This window comes from Apodemus sylvaticus, chromosome 2 (genome assembly GCF_947179515.1).
Source record: "Apodemus sylvaticus chromosome 2, mApoSyl1.1, whole genome shotgun sequence".
NCBI classification, from domain to species: Eukaryota; Metazoa; Chordata; class Mammalia; order Rodentia; family Muridae; genus Apodemus; species Apodemus sylvaticus.
In genome coordinates, this window is record NC_067473.1 from 172,004,310 (window position 1) to 172,028,016 (window position 23,707).

At 43.1% G+C, this 23,707-nt stretch overlaps 1 protein-coding gene across 3 annotated transcripts in view; it reads right to left on the bottom strand.

The window, feature by feature from the left end:
• Window positions 1-3,228: 3,228 nt before the first annotated feature.
• Lrp6 (LDL receptor related protein 6) overlaps window positions 3,229-23,707 on the bottom strand; it is a 132,637-nt gene continuing 112,158 nt past the window's right edge. For 2 of the 3 annotated variants that reach the window (XM_052175100.1, XM_052175102.1), the window contains 6 exons: window positions 17,810-18,046; window positions 16,284-16,394; window positions 12,378-12,608; window positions 11,155-11,291; window positions 9,802-9,899; window positions 3,229-7,217 (listed from right to left, as the gene is read on the bottom strand). In XM_052175100.1, the coding sequence (XP_052031060.1) occupies window positions 6,923-7,217; window positions 9,802-9,899; window positions 11,155-11,291; window positions 12,378-12,608; window positions 16,284-16,394; window positions 17,810-18,046 (1,109 nt within the window). In that variant the 3' untranslated portion in view covers window positions 3,229-6,922. The remainder of the gene's footprint in view (window positions 7,218-9,801; window positions 9,900-11,154; window positions 11,292-12,377; window positions 12,609-16,283; window positions 16,395-17,809; window positions 18,047-23,707) is intronic. The other variant, XM_052175101.1, reaches the window with a different exon arrangement.

Sequence of the window (23,707 nt, forward strand, 5' to 3'; positions counted from 1 at the left end):
CAGTGGTCAAAGGGGGAGAGCACTGCAAACCACAAAGCAGTGACGTGGTGGCAGCTGGAAGGACCATGTGGGATATACAACTGTACTCACAGTTAGCCAACTCAAAAGAAGCCAAAGAGAAAAGAAAGTTAAGACAAACCAGTGGATATGGTGGCACACACTGTGGCCTTAGTCAGGAATGGGAAGCAAGAAGACAGAGCTCAAGGGTAGCCTGGACTCTGTTCAGGGGGATGGTGAGTTCAAGGTCAAGCTGGGCTACAGCCTGAATTACAAAGTAAGACTGTTTCCAAAGAGAGGAGGGTACAAGGAGGACTGACAAGAGCGGAAGGGAATGGGAGAGTAGACAGTCACAACGACACCTGCTTTAGAGAAATAGTCAAACATTTCCACTAAAGGGAAAGGGCAGGCAGACAAGACTAACGTCCCATTAACCTCAGTTCTCGGGTGACACAGGGAGATCTCTGAGTGTGAGGCCAGCCTGGTCTACGCAGCAAAGGCTGTCTCAAAACACACAAAACAAACAAACAAAAGAATCAAGATCCCACTAAATCCTGTGGGGCTAACAGTTTTATTTACATTTATTTAATGAGTATGGCAATGAAGGGGCTGCTTCTCTCCCTACGCTATGCTGGGCTGACTCAGGTCCTCAGGCTTGGCAGAAGTGAGCCTCTCCTACTGAGCCACCTCAGTGGCTGTTTATTTACTTTATAGCTGTCTTCAGAGACACCAGAAGAGGGCATCAGATCCTAATACAGATGGTTGTGAGCCACTATGTGCTTGCTGGGAACTGAACTCAGGACCTTTGGAAGAGCAGTCAGTGCTTTTAACCACTGAACCATCTCTCCAGCCCTGTTTATTTATTCTAAATTGTTTAATCTATACACAAAAGAAAAGAGATGAAAGGCTAGAAAAGCACATTCAGGAACAGTAAGAAGCTGTGTCCTGGGTGTACTACTGTCAGACAAGTAGACTTCAAGGACACACGGACAGAGAAACCTTGCATGATGCTAAAGAGGGAGCAGTTTTGAGAAAGTAACAATTCTGTTATGTGCAGACAAAAATTTACACAAAAGATAAAACATGCAAAGCCACAGAGATGTATGGTGATTCCAACTCTTTTTTGGTAACAGTAGACAACAGAAAATCAATCAGTATACTGAAAGACATGAGTGATCCCACTGACTTTTAGAAAGCTAGACCCACCAATCAGCAGAGTACATGTTCTCAAGAGCTTCAGAAACATGTACTGTCATTACCACAGTCTGGCCCATAAAACAAAAATGAAAAATTTAAAACCTAAATGTGACCTTTATGGAACTGAATTTTAAAGTAACGAAACAATGGAAATCCCCCAAATATTTAGAAATTAAGCATACTTTTGTGTGACTCATTGCTTAAAGAATAAAAAAAAAATCAGAAAGTTTTAAAGTATTGAACACAGAACCAGGCCTGCTGGTAAAGGCTTGATGATGCAGACTTTCAATCCAGTACTCAGGAAGCAGATATACACAGATCTGTGGGTTCAAGGACAGCCTGGTCTATGGACCCCTGTCTCAAAACAAATGAAGAACAAGCCCCCTCCAAACCCCCCAAAAGATGAAAATGAAGAAAATTTAAAATCTAAGTATATGCAGATATGATTTAACAATTGTGGTGGTGCAGATAAGAAATGACCCCAGAGGCTCCTGTATTTGAATACTTGGTTCCCAGCTGGTGAATTGTTTGGAAAGGATAAGGTGTGAGCTTGTTGAAGAGGTGTGGCACTGGGAGCAGGCTATAATCGAAGTCCCAGCCACTCCCAGTGTGGTGTGCTCATGCTTGTGGATTAAGAACTAAGGCATCGGCTACTGCTCCGCTCGAGAACCATGCCTACCTGCGGGAAGACCATGAATCCACTCTGGAATGGGGAGCCTCCAATAAACCCCTTCTTCTATAAGTTGCCTTGGCCACGGTGCCAGCAACAGAAAAGTGACAACAACCCGTCCCAATATAATAGAGCAGAATCTGAGTCACAATCTTATCTTTCTCTGCACGGACAACCTGTTTTTGATAGGAATTCTGACTAGAAATGCTCATCTTCCAGCAGGCATTTCCTATCAAATTTGGCCATCAATCAGTTCATTACTTTTGGATGTGGTAAAGGTGGAACTCGGTATAATGCCTGGTGCACAGTGCAGATTTTGAGTAAAATGATCCATCATTTTAGCCTTTTTGTGGGGGAAGATCAGTTTTCTACTTTGACTAAATCCAAAATCATAAAAGCAAGACTCAAGCAGAAAACTTTCTTCTTTTTTTTTTTTTCTGTGGATTTTTCAAGACAGGGTTTCTCTGTATAGACCTGGCTGTCCTGGAACTCACTTTATAGACCAGGCTGGCCTTGAACTCAGAAATCCACCTGCCTCTGCCCCCCAAGTGCTGGGATTAAAGGCATGCGCCACCTCCGCCCAGCAGAAAGCTTTCTATAATGATCCCAATGTGCAGACTGCATATTGGTATAAAGGACAGAGTGCTGGCCACAATAATTCATCAGGAGCTAAATTTATAGAAACAAAACAAGCTGTACACCCGAGGCAATGACTATAAATAAAAGAACTGTTAACTACAGCACCTAAAGACTATTTGGCAGGAGGCAGCCCCGGACACGCAGGGCTGGCTCCTCACCGTCCTCCAGACTACACTGGTCCAAGTGTTGACTTCTCCAGTAACTGGAAATGGCATGACCTTTACACTTGGCCTTTCCTACTTCTTTATAAGGGAAAAGTGGAAACAACACGACTTCTCTCAGGAGGAAGCAAGAGCACCTGTGGAGACCGTCAGAATCTAGCTTCCATTTCAAACTGCCGCTTCCCATCGGAGCAGCCATGGGCGGCTGAGTGGGACCTGGCGTTGGTGTTCTCAGTACCTCAGCGCCACAAGTCTTGCACAGCAGCACGGCACTGAGCTCCACACCAGGAAAAGCAAGACCACTTGACAGCTAATTTGGGAGAGAGACAGAAAAGGCATCGTTCCATCAAGGAGAACGCAGCAGTGCTCAGGACGCCTGCTGTTCTGACCAGGCACAGGCGCTTCAGCCCCAAGCCAGCCCACCGCCCCCCCTCTGCAGTTCTTCCTGCAAACCTCAAAGCTGCATCTGCCCTGTGTGGAATCAGCAGTGTTAACCACACAGGGCACAGCCATTTTCATTATTTCTTATTGTTAAAAAAAAAAAGACACTTCCATTTTTTCCACTGATTTTTCCAATGTTTTATTATAAAAATCAACATTTCATTTGTTACAATTCAGCTTTTTGTAATAATCAAAAGGGGGTTTATACAAGGTATTTATACAGTTTATAATTAAAGCACTTATTTTACAAAAGGGGGAGGTGAGTAAGTGGACAAGGGTGACCAAATGTTGGCCATTATAATATAAATACATCCTTGCAAAGCACCATCGTTCCAAAGTCGATGCACGAGAAACACCAGCTGACTTTAAGACAATGATAAAGATTAAAGCTTAAGAAAAAGTTTAGACTCAGAAAGGACAAACACCGAAAGCAGCACCAGATCCTTCACTTGCAACAAGGCCAGTCAGGTTCAGCCTCTGTATCCTCTCTCTCCAGCCGCCGCTCACCAGACTGATGGAAGCAGTCTCCTTGCTTTCCCCTCCTCTCAATACTCACATTTAGGCATCGATATAGCCACATGGACAGAGAGCCACACCACCCCCTCAACTTTCCTACGCTCGATGGGGAAACCAAGAACACCCCGAATGGACAAGTAAACAGAAGTGAGCTGTGTATAAGTCTAAGTGATGATGGGAAAACCCCAATGATTAGTGTGTGTGTTGGGCCATCTTCTGCTTCTGAGTATAAGAAATCAATTTGCAATTCTAAAAATTCCCTGGGAATAAAATCAGGAATGCTTTTTAAATGCCTTGTGGAAATGTTAAAACAATGTTTAAAATGACAGTCTCCTTCCCTGAAGGAGGGAAACTTACCTGACTCAGGTCATTAGGTAAACCCGAGCGTCTGCCTCCCCTCTACTCGGGCACATATCTCAGTTAATGAACTCAAATGTGTTCATTGATGGGCTTTTATGACAAGACAAAGATATCCCCCCAAAACTGTTACCTAGATTTTTTGCCTACTTTTTTTTTTTTTTTACAACTTAGTATTCATTGCGAAAAAGATTGTCAAATCTAAAAACAGGAAAAAAAATACTAATAACTTTCTATCTGCTGACTCTAGATCAAACCTTACCTGACCTAAGCAAGAACTCTTGGGCCTTGGTTAGAAGACTCAGGCTCCAAAGGAGTCAACTCTGAGTCTTAGTTATAAAAGACTGCAGTGCAGCAAAGTTTACTGCAGCGTACAAAAGCAAGCTAGACAAAAGCTGACCTCGCACACTCTCCGATCAGCAAGCAAGCATACTTTATAAATACCCATGTAACTGTGAAATCTAATCAAATTTATTCATGTTTACTCTTGAGTAATTAATCTAGATGCAACCTAATTTAAAACGTTCTTTCCCCTTTCCCCAATTGTGTTCTCGTAAGTTTATTTTTCCTCATTTTTCTTATGTTCAATAATTGAGACACAGTTTACTTAAACTTAACTGTCCATGTAACTTGAATCTCATTATCATCTTCCCCGAATTTAACGACTCCCACTGAAAAGTACTCTCAGAAATCTTCACTGCAGCCGAGCTGCCCTGGAGAGAGAACACTGAGACGAACCTCAACTGCCTTCAAATCATTTTAACAAATTGGCACACACATTAGTCTTTTGTAAGAGGCCACTGCCACCCCAGCACAAGCACCTGGACTGATATGAAACAAGCCACACCCTTCCCAGCGCACTACAATGCAAGTCTCTAATTGGGAAGCCCACCAGATAAAGACACACAATAAAAATGTAAACATAGAATTCTCCAATTCTGACGGATACCTGGTATTGCTACCCTCCCATCTTCACAGAAGCATTGAGTGCCCTGCATGTCACAGAAGGCAAGGTCAGTCCAGTCTGTCTTACACTCTGCATATCGCCTCAGTAACAGGAAGAGTTAATGCTTATCTGACTGAAATGCAAGACATGTTGCCATTTACTTATATGTAAGATAAGGGCCCCAGATTCTCTCTAAGCTGTCCCCAACAACCCAAGCATTATTCCGAAAGGATTGTTTTCTCTTTAAAAATGTACTTAGGTGGATATATATATATATATATATATATAATCACTCAAACTCTGCCAAAATTCTGGAATCATTTCTTTCATTGTTTCCCCTTAGGCTCCAAAATTCTGAGAGGCCTCACATCAATATACAATTTAAAAAATATATTCAATAATTAACCGATATCTAAGGTAAAAATCATACTAGCTTAAATCCAGTTCAGCTTTAGGAGAGGAGTGCTAGACACATATGAAAGGAGGAAACTAGTACCCAGCAGGGCCATCCCACAGGCCAGCCCCGATAGTGACAGACACAGCAGCCTGGTACATGACAGTAGGTCAGGCATGTGATAGGAGACACTTCCACTGTCTCTACTGCTCAAGTTCCTGCAACTGAGAAGTTCAGTGTCTTCTCATTTAAACCCCACTGTTACATTTGTGAAATTGTCTTAATCCGTCACAGGATAGGAAAGAAGACACAGAGAGACACAGGAGGAGACTGTAAGGACAGACTGTAGATATGTGCGAAAACACACACATTCACAGTGTGAAGCCAGAAGGTATCTATCTCACAGCACACTGGCAGAGGTGTGCCTGCAGACGTCACTCCGCGAAAAGCTGGTCTACAGAAAGCAAAAATGTCACAGACAGTTCATTAGGGGAAGCCTACTAACAACACAAATTTCTTTTTAAACAGATTGTTTCTAACCAGAGCACAGTGAAATGTTTTACTAAAAAAAAAAAAAAAAAAGAAAATACATAAAATGATTTCACACTGTGATACTGTATGCTGCAAGGATACAAAACTAATTTACAAGAATATAACAGATTTGTGCATTCTTATACGTTCTAAAAAGACACTTTAATGAGCATTAAAACAATCGTGGAAGACCAATAATATGGCTAACTTTTGATTATGCAAAAACAGCCAACAACTTAAACGCTCAGCCAATGGCTGAACAAGCAGAGTAGGTGCATTGAAATCAACTCAATCTTGTGTTCAGTAAATTCCATTTCATCAACTCCTCAGATTAAAAAGCTTAAATAAATCATGGCTCTTAGCAAAACGGTCTCCAAGGAGCTGGGGAGGCAGACTGTGAAAGTGGCTGGTGTTAACACGAACTGTGACAGGCGTGAGCTCTCCGCAGCTTCACAGTGTCCTGCAAGAGACACTTGAGCTCCTACAACAGCAACACTCAAAATGGATCTTGTAAGTATCTACTTTCCTCATGAAACTTGTTGGATTCCTGGAGGAAACCAAGCCTTTTGTCCAGAGTTAGCACTGTTACTTTTTCTTTCGTGGGCTCTTGGCATGCCGGCCCTCAAATGTTAGTTCACCTGAAGGCGATTTGGCTCCTTCCAAGTTCGCCACTCTGAGATGGAATTACTTTCTTCTTTTTATTTTTTGGTATCATTAAAACCCAGACATTCCTGGTCAGTGATGCCTTTCTTTTCCTGTTTCCTTTGTACTCAGTCTCTTCACTGGGCTTAAGGCATGCTCTGTGTATTTAGTTTGCAAAAATAAAACTTTTAGTACAAATTTATTTTTTATACAAACTTTTATGGCACAAGCAGCAAATCTGCTGTTTTAAGAAAATATATAAATATCCTCTTCTTCTGTACAACTCTCCAGTACCCACTCACTTTATAACGTTAACTGTACAGGGTCTGCCTCAATTGCTCGTCCCTATAGCTCCCTCCCCCCCTCCAGATCTCAACCAGATGTGTATTTACATGTCCCGGTGGAGGCAGTCAGAGGAGGAGGGGCCCTCCTCAGGAGGAGTCCGTGCAGGGGGAGGGTGGTGGTGGGTAGAGGTGGTGGGAGTAACTCCTCTCAGTGTATGGAGAAGGGGGGCAGCTTTCATAGTTCTCCTCCGCCGACAAGTACTGGCTTCGGGGTGTGGGTGGTGGGGGCACAGGTTCTGAGTCATAGTTCAAGTCACTGGTGTAGCCCTTGGCTGTTGCCACCGAGGTCATTCTCCGGCTAGGAGCATAGTCACTGTCACAGACGTCAGTGCTGCAGGGTGTGGTGGGCGGGGCAAAGTGCCGGTAGCTGTATGGCCTGTAGCTAGAGCGGAGAGCAGGAAAGAAGCCAGTTAGCTTTATGGAAGACATTGCATCTATCAGCAATGGGTCTGAATGCAAGGAGTTGGTGAAACCTACATGGGGACAGGAGGCCTTGCCTGGTCTGTACAGTGAGGCCATGGTGTAATCCCCAGAACCATCACAACCAAAAAGCCACTGCTTTTTATGGAAACGGATGAAGAGGCAGTGAACAGCTCATTAACAGAGATGGACCTATGCAAGTAAATGTAACCAGAGGTATTCAAAAGGGATGAAGTTGGAGCGCAGAAAGAAACTCAATTGGGACCCAAATATCTCTCTGTCTCAAGGTAAATTTAGGTGCATGCGCTATACACGAGGACTTGGGTTTGATCCCCAGTAACATATTGAAAAATTAAAAAAAAAAAAAAGAATAAAAAACAAACCAACTCAAGAGCTGTACTTATTGATGCATTTTAGAACTGTGAAATCTAAAATTTCACTGTGTGAAAAACACGATGTTTTTCTCCTGGTGCTGGGAACTGAACCTGGGCCTTGCCCACACAGAACAAGTGGTCTACCACTCAGCTCCAGCCTCGGTGCACCTCAGCCACACCCCCCACACCCACAATCTCAGCAGCACTGGAGCATCAGTGTGTGGGACGGGTCTTCAGTCCCCATGCTCTCAACGCTCTCTAGTCATTCATAATTTGCCTGATAGGTAAGTTATGATGTCTAAAGACTTCATTTCCTTTCAAAGTAAAATGCTACACAAACCAGTCTGAACTGCCAGTGAGGGCAGATCTATCCCATTACTACTGTGTGCAAAGGGAAACCCCTCTAACTTGCAAGTAGTAGTTTTGATTTCTCTGGGCACCGGGTAAACCATCCTAAGTATGGTTTCAACTGAGTATCAAAATGATCAAGTTTAAATACCCAGACGGTCAGAGAACTTTCTAGCAGAATAAGAGTCTATCATGTTTATCTACCCTTTTTAAAGTAACCTATAGTTTGTAAATCTGTAATGTGATTATCTTAAAAAAAAAAATGAGGTATCGAGGACCACGTTCATGAAGGCAGAGCTGAGCACAACCCTACTTAGCCAGGACGGTCTCTAGGGCTTTTATTATAAGTAAGGCCAAACTTACCTCACCTACACTTATCTCAAAGATTAACTGTCTCTAAGATATAGTGACAGCAAGACAAGGGGCAAGGGCCAGAAGAACTGACACTGATGGGAGCTCACAGACTTCCTGCTGACACAGCACCTCAGGCCTGCTGTTGCCCCGCAGCCTGGCCCCAGCCACCCTGAGCAGGTTTGGGGCTTTCTGCATCACACACCAGGATATTATCAGAGCACTTCTGCTGTTCTGTTTCCCCTTTCTGTCCAAGTAGGTGTCAAAGGCTGGGAAGATTTTCGGGATTAGAATTTTAAAAGCTAAATACTTCCAGTCTCATAACAAAAGGGAAAAAAGGAAGTTGGTCAACAAAATTCTGTAATCTACAAATCATGGCAAATGACAGAAGGGCTAACACAGCTTTTAGACCTAACACAGGAAATGGTTTAAAAACTGATTCAGTGCAGTCACATTCCTTGCTCAATGATTTATTCAAGCAGAATTAAATAAGTTGTTACATAAAATTTTAGATTCTGGTTTTGCTTTTCAATTTTCAGGCCTTTCTCTGCTTTTGTTTAGAACAGAACAGGGGCGTGCAGAGGCCTTACCATAACCCATGGACAGTCCTACTGGATGGAGCCAGCCCTAGGTGTCCTAGCTAACACTGGCAGGCAGTTCCCATGCACCTCCATCACTGCAGCCATCCTGATCCATGGGACTGAATGTAGACACCATCCAAATTGATGGCAGTCACCCCGAGGCCCACAGACAGACACAGCCTAACAACGCAGCGCGACTGACTCTGTGGCGTCTGAAGAGGTCGGAGAGTGACCTGCTCAGCACTCTCACACAAACACCAGCGTCATGTCCTCTCACGGCTTACTAACATGCTGCTCATTTGAGGGAAACGTGTTTGTCCCAGGCAAGTAACTACATGGAACTTTTGTTTCAGGTCACGTGATGTATGTAACCATGGGCCAACCTTCTTCAGATTTCTTTCAGTGTGTGTGCTCCTGCTGTCTGCAAGTTCTCACAACTCTCTGACCTGTCTTACCCACTTTTCAACTGCATTACTCTAAAAGCAGCTTGTGCAACTGCCTATTAAAATAAAAAATGGGCTGGAGAGATGGCTCAGTGGTAAGAGCACTGGCTGCTCTTCCAGAGGTCCTGAGTTCAATTCTCAGCACCCACATAGTAGCTCACAATCACCTGTAATGGGATCTGATGCTCTCTTCTGGTGTGTCTGAAGACAGCAACAGTGTATTCATATACATAAAATGAATAAATAAACCTTTAAAATAAAATAAAATAAAATAAAATAAAGTAAAGTAAAATAAAATAAAATAAAATAAAAAGATAAACAAAATACCCAGAGAAAGAGAATTTACAGATGGACAATGTCAAGAATCCTATTCTTTCTTTGGTGATCATGGTCTGTGTATTTGATATGTGGTATGTTCACAAATGGACTATGGAAAGGCTGTGTCTTACCTGTAGGACCTGTGTGTGGAAGGACTGTTGGAGGAATAACCAAATTCCATGGTATAATGGGATCGTTCTGTGGCGGGCGATGGTGGCGGGTTCAAAATCTAAACGGAAAACAATTAAAGTATTAAACTAAAGCTAATCCCCTCAGATCTGTCTCTTCATCTTTGTGTCCATTCTTTTCCATCGCAGTTATTATAGTATTCTTCTTTCCAGAGTAACTGCCTGAGCCGCACTCCAAGATTGCGGCCCCCTTTCTAAACCACAGTTCTCCATCCTGAACAGTGCCAGGTGCGGGGAGAAAAGCATGCCACATACGTCACTGGCTTGTTTGACACAGACAGGCTCTAATTTTTTAAACAATTTTTATTAGTTTAAGAGGAATTCTAAGCCGGGTGGTGGTGGCGGCGCACGTCTGTAATCCCAGTACTCTGGGAGGCAGAGGCAGGAGGATTTCTGAGTTCAAGGCTAGCCTGGTCTACAGATGAGTTCCAAGACATCCAGGGCTATAGAGAGAAACCCTGTCTCGAAAAAACCAAAATCCAACCCCCCCCCCCAAAAGAGGAATTCTAAGTGTCCGTCCTCTTAAATTTTATTTTTATATGTGTACGTACAAGAACACGTGTGCACACATGCATCTGCAGGCCAGAGGACAACCTTAACTGTCATCTTCAGGAACACTGTCCACCTCCTTTAAGATAGGCTTGCTCAGGCTGGAGAGATGGCTCAGTGGTTAAGAGCACTGACTGCTCCTCCAGAGGTCCTGAGTTCAATTCCCAGCAACCACATGGTGGCTCATAACCATCTATAATGAGATCTGAGGCCCTCTTCTGTCTTGCAGGCATACATGCAGGCAGAACACTGTATACATAAGGGGGGGGGGGGGGACAGGCTTGCTAATTAGCCTGGATTTCTCTAACTAGTCTGGACTGGATGACTAGTGAACTCCAAGGTCCTCCTGTCCCCACTCTGCAGTCCTGGGATCATGAGTGAGGTCCAGCTTTTACCCTGTGCTGGGATGGCTCCCAGCTCCTCTTGCCTGTATGACAAGCATTTTCTGGACTGAACTATCTCCCCAGCCACAGCTACTGCCTTTAGTAAGTCTGTTTGGTTCCTTAGTAGTTTAACTTTACCTGAGTTTAGAAATTATTATCTAATGCTTTCAACTATGTTTATTATTACGGAGTAAATTTAAAAGATTTACAAGCACAGGGCAGTGGCAGTAAATTCCGCATTGACTCCTATGCACTTAAGTCCCACATCTAGCACTATTTTTACATTACGGTCGATGAGTACCACATTTAAATGAATTCCTCTAATACACTATACACTGTAGCAAAGCAAGAGCGGACTGCTTACTGAAGGGAAGTAAGTGCCTTTGGTACTTGAAGAACTGCTCGAGGATGCTCCCGTGACATGCGCTCGATCGTAGGGGGGCCCACTGCTTCCCCCCATGATACTGAGGGAACTGATCATTGATTTTCCTCGAGACATTCCTGAAGGAAAGAACAATGAAGGGTGAGCAACACTTGTGAAAACACATGCACCAGCTAATCAACACTCAGGTTACAAGGACATCGACTAAAGCAACATATGCCCTCTTTTCCTAACAACAGCTGCAAAGAGTTCATGGAAAGGGGAAATGAAATGTCCAAACGAATGGTTTCACTGAGAACTGGCCTCAAATTAGGTCAAACGGCTCCCACCGGATCCTATCCTGTCCGGGGATGAGAGGTTTTCATGGAGGACTTAAGGAAAGGACTGTGGGAATAAAGCCTGTAAACCAGAGTATATCAAACCAACAGATAAGCTCCAAAGAACAAAGCCTTTCTATAAGGCAAACACAATGCATAAAAGACACGTCTTTACCTACAGACTCAGACACCTCTGAACTCAAAGCTCCTAACGCTAATATAAAATTTCTATTTGTTCCAAGTAGGTTCCCATTTCTATGTACTGGAAATAAGTGTGACAACAAGGAAGCATCAGCATTTACCAACGTAAATATTCTTTGAGAGTTACAACCACAGTAAATTCCTATTTTCAGAGACCTTTGACCAGGCCCTCTCCTCCAGATGCATTAAAACCCAAGATTCTTTTCACTAAAGACACTTAAGAAAAGCTTTACTTGAATTGTATACGAGTATTATAGCCAGCGCTGGCCACTGGCATTTGGCTACACCTAAACCAACCTCACACCACTGTCAGAATGTTAGATCAGGAAAGGGCAGAGGGAACTACGTTCTCTCCTTGTCAACCGGCTATTTCCAAATCCTTGTTTGTGGCCAGCAAACTGGTATGTCTGTCTACTCCTTTATTCCTACACTCAATAGCTTCAGGGTCCCCATGTGGTGAAATTATCCAGTGTAGGTATTCACCAAGCCCTAGCTGACTTATTTTCAGTGGTACAGTCAGAGGCATAGAGCTGGCTGACAAAGTCATACTTAAGTCCTTCTGCATAGAAAGACAGTATAAAAGTATAAAAGAAAGTTCTCACAGTTCCTTAAACTCAGAGTAGTTTATAATCCTAACTTAAAACTGGACAAGACCAGATTCGCATAAAGTGCCCGCTCTCCACTTACCTGGAAGAGACCCAGACAGAGAGCTTGGGTGAGGAACATAACCCAGGGGCACAGAGGCTGGGCTGTGAACCACATAGTCATTAGCCATGGTCTCCCCATCTCCCTTCATACGAGGACACAGCATCCTTTGGCAGATAAAGTATATGGTTCCAGACACAAAAATGGTGACAATTACTCCAATAACAGAACCAACCGTGTTGGTAGCCTGTGGTGCTGGCTCCTCAGTGGGATCTAAAATGGAGAATACTGTAGTTATCTAATAGGAAAACAACTGCATATTCAAAATACCAATACAAGAATACAAAAATAAAAGTAGTATGTTTGTTGATTAATCAAACTACATAGTTTATATATAAACACATATACACATATATACAAACATATCATGCAACATAAAAATATGAATTAAATGGTATTATTTAGTTTAAATAAACCTAAAGAAGCTACTGGTAAATGAAGATAAGACAACAGACCAGGACTATCACTGTAAACTTTAGGCCAGAAGGGACAGACCTACAGATGCCACCGAATGCTTTCAGTGGGATGGAGAAAAGGCACGAGCAGCCCCAAGCGAGATTAGGACAGTGCCACTGAGGTCTGGGAAGGAGCCTGCAAGCTGCAGACATGAGGCTCCTGCATCCAACCACTACTGTCCTCAGGCCCCTGACTGCTTAGGTCCTCGGTTACTAGGGGTCACACAGAGGAATGCCAGAGCACTGCAGGAGGACCCCAGAGCACTCACCTTCCTGGATTTCTGACTACTTGAGTGTTTAAGAAGCAGAAGGCATGAATTTGGAACGAACAAGAAGAAGTGGGTTATCAAGTTTAGCACCTTTTTCTTTTTCCAAAAGAAAAATTCTTCCACTCTGACTAGTTAACCCATGGATAACTAAAGACCCTTAAAACACATCCTGCTTGCTGGTATTCCATGTATTCATGTAGCTAAACTCATCTCTAATAGAAATGCGAGTGACAACTGCAGCAGAGCCTCCTGGCTGTGGCATCAGCTCTGAATTCAGTGAGTCCTCGGTGGCGCCCTCTAGTCCCTGCAGGCCGCCAGCACTTTGGTCTCTTTCCTGGTCCTTCATAGGCCTTCCCAGTGCCAAGGTGCTGGAACGAATAATCCTGAATAATCCTCTCATGATGCTGTGCTCCACCTGCTGATACCGGGGCTTCCTCCCTCACCACGCAGGGAAACGGCTCTCCTATTTGCCTTATTCTCACCACGCAGGGAAACAGCTCTCCTATTTGCCTTATTCTCACCACACAGGGAAACGGCTCTCCTATTTGCCTTATTCAAGAGATTCTTCAACTCAAAACCTCTCTACTTGCGCCATACAGTGGGCAATGTTTTCTTTTAAACAGTATCTGCCCACTATGGAAGAAATCATTCTCCTACTTTTACTGTTTGCTTGCTTCCTTGTTTCTACTTCTATGCTGTCCAGGCTGGCTCCCATCAGCCAGGCAGCTGAAACTGAACCTCTAACTGTGACCTCCGCCTCCCTAGTGCTGGGGTCACAAATGTGGACAACCATGCCCCACCCGATTTACTAGTTCTGATTAGTCCTGCTGCCAATTAATTGTGCATGCGTCCCTGAATTATTACTATCTACTGTTTCCTCCTCTGCTTTCTGGAGATTTTATCCATTACTATAGCTTCAATTACCATTAATACTCTAGAGAGTGCAAACACCTTCCTGAGCCACAGACCCATTTGATCAAGCTCCTATCAGTTGTAACAGAGCAGCCCATAGACACCCTTAATGTAACATATCCCAAACCGAACTGCCCATTATCACCACTCTCCAGATCCAGAGATCAAACAGATAAACCGTGCAGACCAGTTCAGACTGATAAAGACTAGCAAGCTGCAAAGTACATGTCTCCAGACACTAAGACAGCAAACTGCACTGCACTAACTCAGCGTTAGGCCCAGACCAGGCTCTGACGTGGTACTTCAGGGTTTAGCTCCTGCTGCATACCCTAGTTATGACTCCAGTCACTCTGTGAGGTACACATGGGTCAGCTCAGTGCCAACCATATAAGTGGCTACGGCTACCAATCCTCCTTCTTGTCTCTGAAATAACTAAGCCTTGCCTTCCTTTCCCCACTGTACTGCTCCTCTTGATTTAGATCATCTTTTGTCAGAACCACAAAAGCCTCAATCAGCAGATGGTGTACACAACTTACTGGGTTGCAATCAGCACTGAGAACAAAGGAAAGAGAAAACATCAAGATGCAGCCTGCCTTGTGTGCATCAATGCTGCTGTGTGGCACCCGTTCATCTACACATGTGCCTCATCTTTATACTTCTCCTGATGTGGTCCAAAGAAGTTTGAAAATTAACAGCCTACTAGATGTCCCTGCCTAAAATCTTACCACCCGCAACACATTTTATAGCATTTGCTTTCAGGTTCCTACTCTAGCCCTTTCTTTAAATGTCAGTGATTCTGCACTGTGAGCTGAGTAGCACCTCTACTCTACTCATTAGGAGGAAAACAAACAGTGCCCTGTGATCTCACCTTAAGGATCTTACACTGCTGTTCTCTCTTGGTGACACCCTACAAACACAGCCAATGTGGCAAGCCCAGTACACACACCAGTCTGGAGAAAGGTGACTGGTTTCACACCTTTCTGGCTCTGAACATTGTAGCATCTCTACCGATTTGCAGAACAAATGCTGCATCAACATCTGATCTCAAGTACGTTCCTAGGAAGGTTCTTTGATCTCTCCATCTTCACTCCTAAGTGGCTGGCTGTCCTTCTGTTGCCACTTGGGTGGCTTTACTGTAGCAATTCTGATGCTCACATCACATTACCAACAGAACCCCTACAAACCAGCTAAGGCCTTCACCAGGCTACATGATCCACACACTCATGCAGATCATTCTTTTTACATCCATGGGAAATAACAGCATCATCTTACAGGTGAGAAAACGAACGCTTAACAAGAACAAGTATTTTTCCGATGAAAGAACGACTGTGGTTCCAGCCCCAGTGTGCAGTCCTGAGCCCCATCCTCTCCACCTGAACTACAGAGGGCAGTTTAAGTCTTGGTGCTCAGCCATCCTTGGTGCACAGCATGAGGAACTAGTACCTGCTGGACGATTTTAAAACTCTGCCACAGTTTGTGACAGTAAACTTAATTCGACTCAAAATTATGGTTGTTTATTTCGGATATTCTGTTATCTATGTTAGAGCACTGGCCAAAAGTTATAAACCTTAAAAAAAACCACAGGCTGTTCAGTTATCGGTCACTGAGTCTTGGGTGTTCAGTGGTTAAGCATGCTCAGGCTGCACCTGGACATGCCAGTAACTCTAGTACCCAGGAACCTGACAGAAAGTCTGGATTGTCTGAGGCTGCTGCTGCACTGCTGAGTTCAAGGCTAGCCTGAGGAGTGGGTGGGAGGCTACCATGGAGGAAAGCAAGGAAGAAGAGAGACAGGCAAGCAGGCAGAAGGGATGAGGGTGGGGGGAGGGCGCCAGGAAAGAAGGAAGAAAGCACTTAGGTTCTAGATCCCGAGAACTGGAAGAAACATTTCAAGGAAATGGTTAAACATAACCTAATGGTTCAGACCTTCCATGAGGGTCTTCCTTCCATGAACTTTCATGAAGTTCAGACCACCAATTAATTTCCATGTGTCTAAATTATCTGAGAATTTTGTGTCTTTAGTTGTGGCAAGGCAATGCTTATTCTTTTTTCTGGTGTTTTACTATATCTATCTTTACACAAGGCCACTACTGTCTTTAAACAATTATTAAAAGCAAAACAAAATATCTCAGGCACAAGTAACTAGTATATGTGTTTTACATAAGAAAATTGGGATTGCAAGTAAAATACAAAAAGGAAAAGGTATTTTTCAAATTCTCCATTGTGAGGGATTTACAAGGCTTCTTCCTACTTACAACAGTCCAGTTCGTCAGATCTGTCACTGCAGTCCACACTGTGGTCGCATTTCTTGTGCTTTCCGACACACTGACCATTGGCACAGCGGAACTGATCGATTAAACAAAGCACTAGAAAAAAGGCACAATTTTATTTTTATTATCATGTAAAAAACAAATTCTATCAAATGCTTCCTAAGTATAATCTAAACACATCAGGCTCAGATATAGGTGAGTACTATCTCTAAGGCTTCCCACTGGTAGAAATGATACTCTCTTTGTTCTTAATTTTTTTATTTTACTTAATTTTTGGTGCTATTTCTCAATTTTCAGAACTTGCAGGTGTGGTTTGGACGGTCTAAATGTATTCCTTCCTCCAAAGGTTCACATGTTGGAGCCTGGGTCCTTAGGATAGTTTGGAGGCAGAGGGAGCAGGGTGGAGGTGACTGGACCTCATTCTCAGCATGTGTAGGGAATTCTCAGAGTACCCCATGCTAGTCATGAAGAACAAGGCTGAGGCTGGCGCGCTGGCTCCACAGTTAGAGCTCTGGCTGCTCTCCCAGAGGCCCTCCTCCGCACCCACAGAAGCTTCCAACGGCCTCTAACTCCAATTCCGAGGGATCTGACACCTTCTTATGGCTTCCCCAGGTGCGATGCACAGAGGTATTCTGTTTATTAAGTAGGCTACTAATTCTGTTTATTTTTATTGAGTTCCCTTGGCTTGACTGTCCTATCTCTATGTGACCACTGTTCTTTTTGTCAGTGCTCCCCTTGTTCATGTGACAAACATTCAGGTAAAACACCTACGCATTTTAAAGGGAGAACAGCCTGCCCTTCTCTCCCCCTGCCTTCCGCAGAGCTGCCCTGGCCCCTCTCCCCCTGCCCTAGCTCTCCCCCAAGCACTTGCACTACTGTGCTCCTGACTGCCAGTAGGTTTTCACCAGAGCCCAACTAAGCCAGCACCTGCCCTTGACATTTCAGAATGTGAGCTAAATAAACTTCTTTATAAAAATGTCACTGTGGTGGCTTGAATGAGCAATGCTTCATTGCAAGCATTACACTTAACATTTGGCCCCCGTTTGGTGGAGCTGCAGTTTTGCCAGAGAGGAGTATCACTGGGCCGGGCTAAGTTTACAGTCCCCCACTCCCGGTTCATGTCCTCTGCCTGGCATCTTGAAGTAGAAGATGTGATCTCTCAGCTCCCTGCCTTTATAGACACTCCCTCTGGAACCTTTGGCTAAAATAAACTCTTTTCTTCATTAAGTTGCCCTTGGACAGTGTGAGTGTATTTTATCACAGCCAAAGACACTCACCACCAAGGCATTTCGATCAAGTAGCAAAATAAACACATTAATCTGTAGAGAACTTACACATATAAAATGGTTCAAATAATTAGCAATATATATAATGTGCAATGCATAGTCAAATATAAAACTCAAATTTATTGAGCCGAAAAGTCAAAACAAACAAAAACAACAAAAGGACACAGAACTTTAAATAACTCAATGTACAGAACCATAAACCGAGCACCGAGGAACTCTGAATACCTTCACAGTTCTTCTCGTCTGATTTGTCCTGGCAGTTTGTATCACCATTGCATCGAAGGGCGCCATCAATGCACTGCCCACTGGCACACTGGAACTGAGACTCTGAGCACACAGGACAATTGAGTTCATCACTGTGGTCTTCACATTCAGTAAACCCATCACACCGCCAAGCCACAGGGATACAGTCAATGTCCCCAGTGAAACATGTAAACTGCTGAGGGGAGCATGTTGGAGGTTCTTCACATGAACAATGGGAGGAGACAGAGAGAACAGTGGTCACACAGAGCTAGGACAATCAGAGCCAAGTGAGCTCATTCAAAATAGTCAGACATTTTAAAATACATATGTCATCTAATCACAGTCATCCAGATGTAGTAACCAGTAAAAACACAGATATTCTTATAATTACAGTCTGATTAGGACTAAAATATCTGCAACCCACCCAGGAAACACCACTATGACTGCCAACTTCCAAGTTTTTTAAAGTTAGCTTAGAATGAACATAGCACTGAAGTTCTCAAAAGCCTGCTATGGACAAAAGAGAGTATACTTCCAGAGTATCCATCATAACTAGCTATTGTTATGTGCTTATCTCTCTATGGAAGCCCGTCCCTGCCATGTGTGTGAGGCCTGTACGCTTTTTTATGATGATTGTATACTTTACTTGTGTGACTTTTCTTAACCCTCAGAATATAGAAACTGTCTGATGCTCTGAATAAATTTGGCTATTACACGAGACTTTAGTCAGTCTTATTTATCATTTATACTCCCAGGTCCCAACACCAGTTAGAGCGGTAAACAAGTGAGAACTGTTTTTTACAATAATTCTGAAGTGGCATTAGCATTTTTCACATTTGTATTGACAACAAAGAAGAAGACTTGTGGGTAAAGCTGCAAGCACCTTAGTAGACACGAGGTACTTAACCCCAGTAGTAAGAGTCCCTGAGTGCCACAGAGCCACAGAACTGCAGCTTCAATGAACAAGACAGTCCAGCTCCCTTTAGGAATGCACGTGATGGAGCTGGTCCTGACAGTGCATCCCAGTGATCTAGGCGCTTTGGCAGTACAGGGAAGGTATCAGGAGTTAAAGGTCATCCTTGGTCACATAGCAAGTATGAGACTACCCTAGGCTAACTGAGAGCCTGGCTTTAAAGAAACAAATCATGATAATTCAGTAAGAAAATGTTAATTGTTAAAATAAAAAAAATCAAGTCAAGTTCTTTATCATTGTTCACTGAGCTGGAGGTATACACTATACTTACACTGCAGTTCTAACCAGGCTAGTTTTTAATAGGCAAGCATCTGGTTACATTGTAAACATAAACCAAAATGGAGTATTATTTCTATATAAAAAAAATGACAAGCAGGTATTCAGCAGAAATTTAAGCAAACAAAGAAACTTGAAGGAAAAAAAAAAGAAAAAAGAAGAAAAAAAGAAAGCCTGAAGGAGCCTATTATATAAATAAAGAAGTAAATCAAAACCAAACAAATGAGCCAAGCAAACAAAAGCAATGGCCAGTATTTAGCTAATTATAACACTGACACTTAGGATCAGAGATTCAAGTTCTGGAAAATCTGAATCTACCCAAGTCTACAAATCTGACAGAGGAACACCGGTATTACTCTCGTGAGAGGGGTGCTGACAATACCAAACACAAGCTTTTGACAATGCATTATAAAACAGGTCACCATCTTCAGACCTAAGAATGTCTTTTCAATGTGTTTTTCCATGTATGCGTGGGTGCCTGCATCCATGCATGTGCACAGTGTCCATGCCTGGTGCCCATGGAAGCAAGAAGAGAGCATCCGTTCCCCTAGAACTGGAGTTGCAGATAGCGAGAAGCTGCGGGGTGGGTCCTAGAACCCACACCTGGGCTCTCTGCAACAGTGGCCAGTACACGGAACCCTTCTCTCTAGCCTGCTGAGTGAAACTCTAATGCTTCCACAAGATGAAGTTCTGAAAGGATGTGCCATATACAACCTACAGAAAATAAACAGACAGGCGCTGCTGGGAGTAGTGCTGTCCAGAAGCAACTCTGGCAACTGGGAGATGGAAGATCTCGGGTTTGAGACTCAGGTAGACACCAGAGATCTTGTCTCCAGCAATAATAACAAAAACAAAAGTCAACATCAGGGGAAAGTGTAGGTGGAACAGAGATTGAGGGAAAGTCTTGTCTGTAGCCCAAGCTTGCCTCAAACTTGCAGTAATCCTACCTCAGCCTCCTAAGTTTGGGGGTTAAAGGAAGAAGCCACCACACGCAGCTTTCTTTTCTCTTTGTTCTATATGTCCCTTCCCTCTCGGGCTTGCATATACAGGGACAGTTCAGAGAAGGATCCTGGGTGTCCTGTTTTACTGCTCTCCACTTAAGACGAGGTCTCCCACTAACCTGGAGCACCACTGGTGCCAGAGAGCCCCGCTGACCCTCCTGCACGGCACAGCATCCGGGTCACAGCACACACAGCCACGCCTGGCTTTTATTTAATTTCCATGGGGTCTGGAATGGGGGCCAGGGTCCTCGTGCTTGTGCAGCAAATGCTCTCACCTATTGAGCATTACCTCAAACACACCCCTCCTCAGACCCGGCCCCTGTCTTTAGTATTAAGAGTCAAGGTCTCATCCTGTTTTCATGCTGAATTTTGGGCTGAAATAATTCACAGCCATTCATGTAACTTAAATTGATACTACAGGTACATGCCATTACACACAGCAACATCAATGGTGTGCATGTGTCTATGTGCATATGTATATGTGCATATATATTCATAAGCGCGCGCGCATACACACATACACACACACACACACACACACACACACACACACACATATCTTTGGTAGTACTGGGAATAGAACTCAAGGACTAACAAATACCCAGTGAGCAAGTATCATTGAGCTATATCCCTAGCTCAAAACACATATTTTAATATAATAAGGAGATGTAAGCTAATGTTACAACCAAACCTATAATAAACTATTGCTTGTCAAGATTTAGTATAAAATCCAAGATGAATAACCATATTATGTGGCAAGGCCATCACTATTTGGGCGTGGTCCCGTGGGAATATGAACAGGTAGACAATAGTCCACGCCAGGCATTTCGCTCTATTCCTCTCCGAGATACAATTTCTTAGTCTAGAGTCCATTCCTTCAGCCAGACAGACTGGCCAAAAACGAGCTGTAGGGCATGGCTTCCTCTGACTCCTGGGGTTACAGATGTGCACATCTACCCTGGCTCTAGGTGGGACTGGGATGAGAACTGCTAGAGCACAGGCAGGTCCCCCCAACCCTGGCAAAGCTATTACTACAGTCCATCTTCTAACTACTGATCTATGTGAGGCCACGTTCTCTTCATACCTCCAACCAAAGGTATGTGTTAAAGAGGAACAATGCAGAAGTCTTGAAAATCCAGCAGAACACTCAAGGACTTACAAAAACATAAAAACTCTTCACAGTAAAGCTTTTCTGTCTTAAAACAGTTTTCTTAGCATAATTCATTTATGAAAGTAGTCGGCATTTAGTATTGTTACTGTTACCATGATTTCCTTGCTTTACAAACGAGAAAATGAGTCTGAGAGGCTAAGTGATGTTCAAGGACACACTGACTGGGTGGCACACAAGGGAGGGTCATCTTTAAAGGGACAAGAGCAGAACTAGGGACTTCATTAAAGCCTTCATTACTTTGTCACCCTATGTTGCTTACATGAGCAAAGTCATACTGTACAGCCCAGGCTAGTTGTGAGTTGGAGAAAATCCTGCCTCATCCTTCTGAATGCTGGATTACAGTTTATAATCCCGTTTTATGTTGTTATTATTAATATTATTTAATTTATCTTACCAAACTTATTTCGTTAAAACATGTACTAGTAAATCCTCTAAGGAACACATGAGTTTATCATATGCTGATTAGAAAAGCATTATCTTTAAAACAGACTAGTGGAGATTACAGCTTACATGGTAAATCTAAAGGACTGTTTTTTTAGAGTTTATTATGTTTTCAAAAACATATTAGATTATGAAGAGGATTTAAAAGCATAAAAATAACCCATGTTCTTAAAAAAACAAAAACAAAAAAACAACCCTGTGCATGTGTTTAAACCAGGAACAGGCAGTAAGTAGAAAGTAACAGACAGCGTCGTTCATTCACCGCAAGCGCACGAGAGAGCTCTCAGCAGACACAAACAAGCTCCCACGAGCACTCGATGAATAAACAGGATGTCACACCAGAGGAGAAACACAGATTTGTAATGGCACAAGTACACAGACACACATGGAAAGGGAACTCTCCAGAGTGGGCATCAGCCAAACTCTTAAGTCAGATAAAGGCAGAGAGCAAGCTGGGAAGAGACACAGCACAAGCCAATCAATGAGGCAAGTCCACGCGAGAGAGTCTCTATTCCTCACTCATGCATGCTGTGGAGTCAATGTGAGCTACAAAGGCTGTCTAGAACATGCACAGAGTCTCATTAAACATTAAATACAATGTGTTCCTCACAGAAGAGGAAGTGTAGTGTTACATAATGAACTGTGGCTCAGTAATGAAACAGTGCTGACACATTTATACTATTGGATCTCAAAAAGACATTACATAAGAGAATTATGTAAGAGAATCTAACACCCAAAAGGTTACATGCCATGGACCCACTGATGATGTTTAAACACCAAACTCTGATTGGGGCTACAGTCTGCAGAGTGGGAGCTGCTTCTAGAAAACTGCCTGGGAAGAACCAAAGGCTCCTTCCTTTCTCCATTTCTTTCCTTCCCTTTCTTCTGCCCCTTGGCTTTCTCCTCTCCCTTCTCTCTCTAGCAGTGGAGGACTGAACAGGTCCCACTAAATGCCCAGGCCGGATTATAATTCACTCTGTGGTCCAATGCTAGGATCACAGGATCATGGGATTTTCTTTTGTGATTGCCCCAACACCCCCACACACACTCCTTGTTCTGTTTCTTGGAGAAAGGGTCTCCTTGCCCAGACGGGCCTTGAACCGCCTCCATCTCTCAAGTATACTATCTTCATGAGTACTTTCTTAAAGCAACATTCTACGTCTTGAGTCAGATGACATTTGTATTCATTGTCTAAAAAACTTGCTATTAATTTTATATACGAATAAAAATTATACTTTATAAGCAAAAATTAAGCCCATTTAAAGATATTTTCTAACTGGAAGATGGGATACTGCTTTACTTTTATCTGTTAATTTCTTCAAGACTTGCTTTTTAAAGCAGGTCTAGCACTCTATATAGAAACACAATTTAACTATGATAAGACATATGTAACAACCTTTTATCAACTGAATCACGTAAGGGTAAATAATTCAATATCATTAAACATGTTTACACTGTTGTACGAGGTTTGATTTTTGTTTCATTTGTTCTAGTTATTTTTCTCTGTTTAGATAGTCTCCCTCAGTCTGAGCTGGTCTCAGACTTGCAAATCTGCCAGTCTGAGATTCTATTCTCTCTGGGAATTACAAGCAGACGTATCCACACCTGGAATGCTTCCCTCGCTCCTTCATTTCAAGCTCTGTGGCTTAAGTTTTCTATGCACATGAAGTCTCTGAAGAAGAGCAGCTGAGCATGCCACAGCAGTCAGTCCTCTCGCAGAAGAGAATGCTCAGACTTTTAGCTCTACAAAGGAGCTCCACCTCCTCTTCAAGGAACATTATGAAATCATGCCATATTACTTGTGTGTGTGTGTGTGTGTATGTGTGTGTCTAGATCCTCTGGTAAAAGCAAATTTCTGAGATTCAGTACTACAGTCAAGAGTATACCAGAAGTACTTCCACATTCTCAAATAGTATGTACCAACTTGACCTTGGAGTTCCTGTAATCTAAGCAGAATACAGAAAGATATATATTATATCTTTAAAAAGTCAGAAAGGGCTCCTTGTACAAAGCTCAAG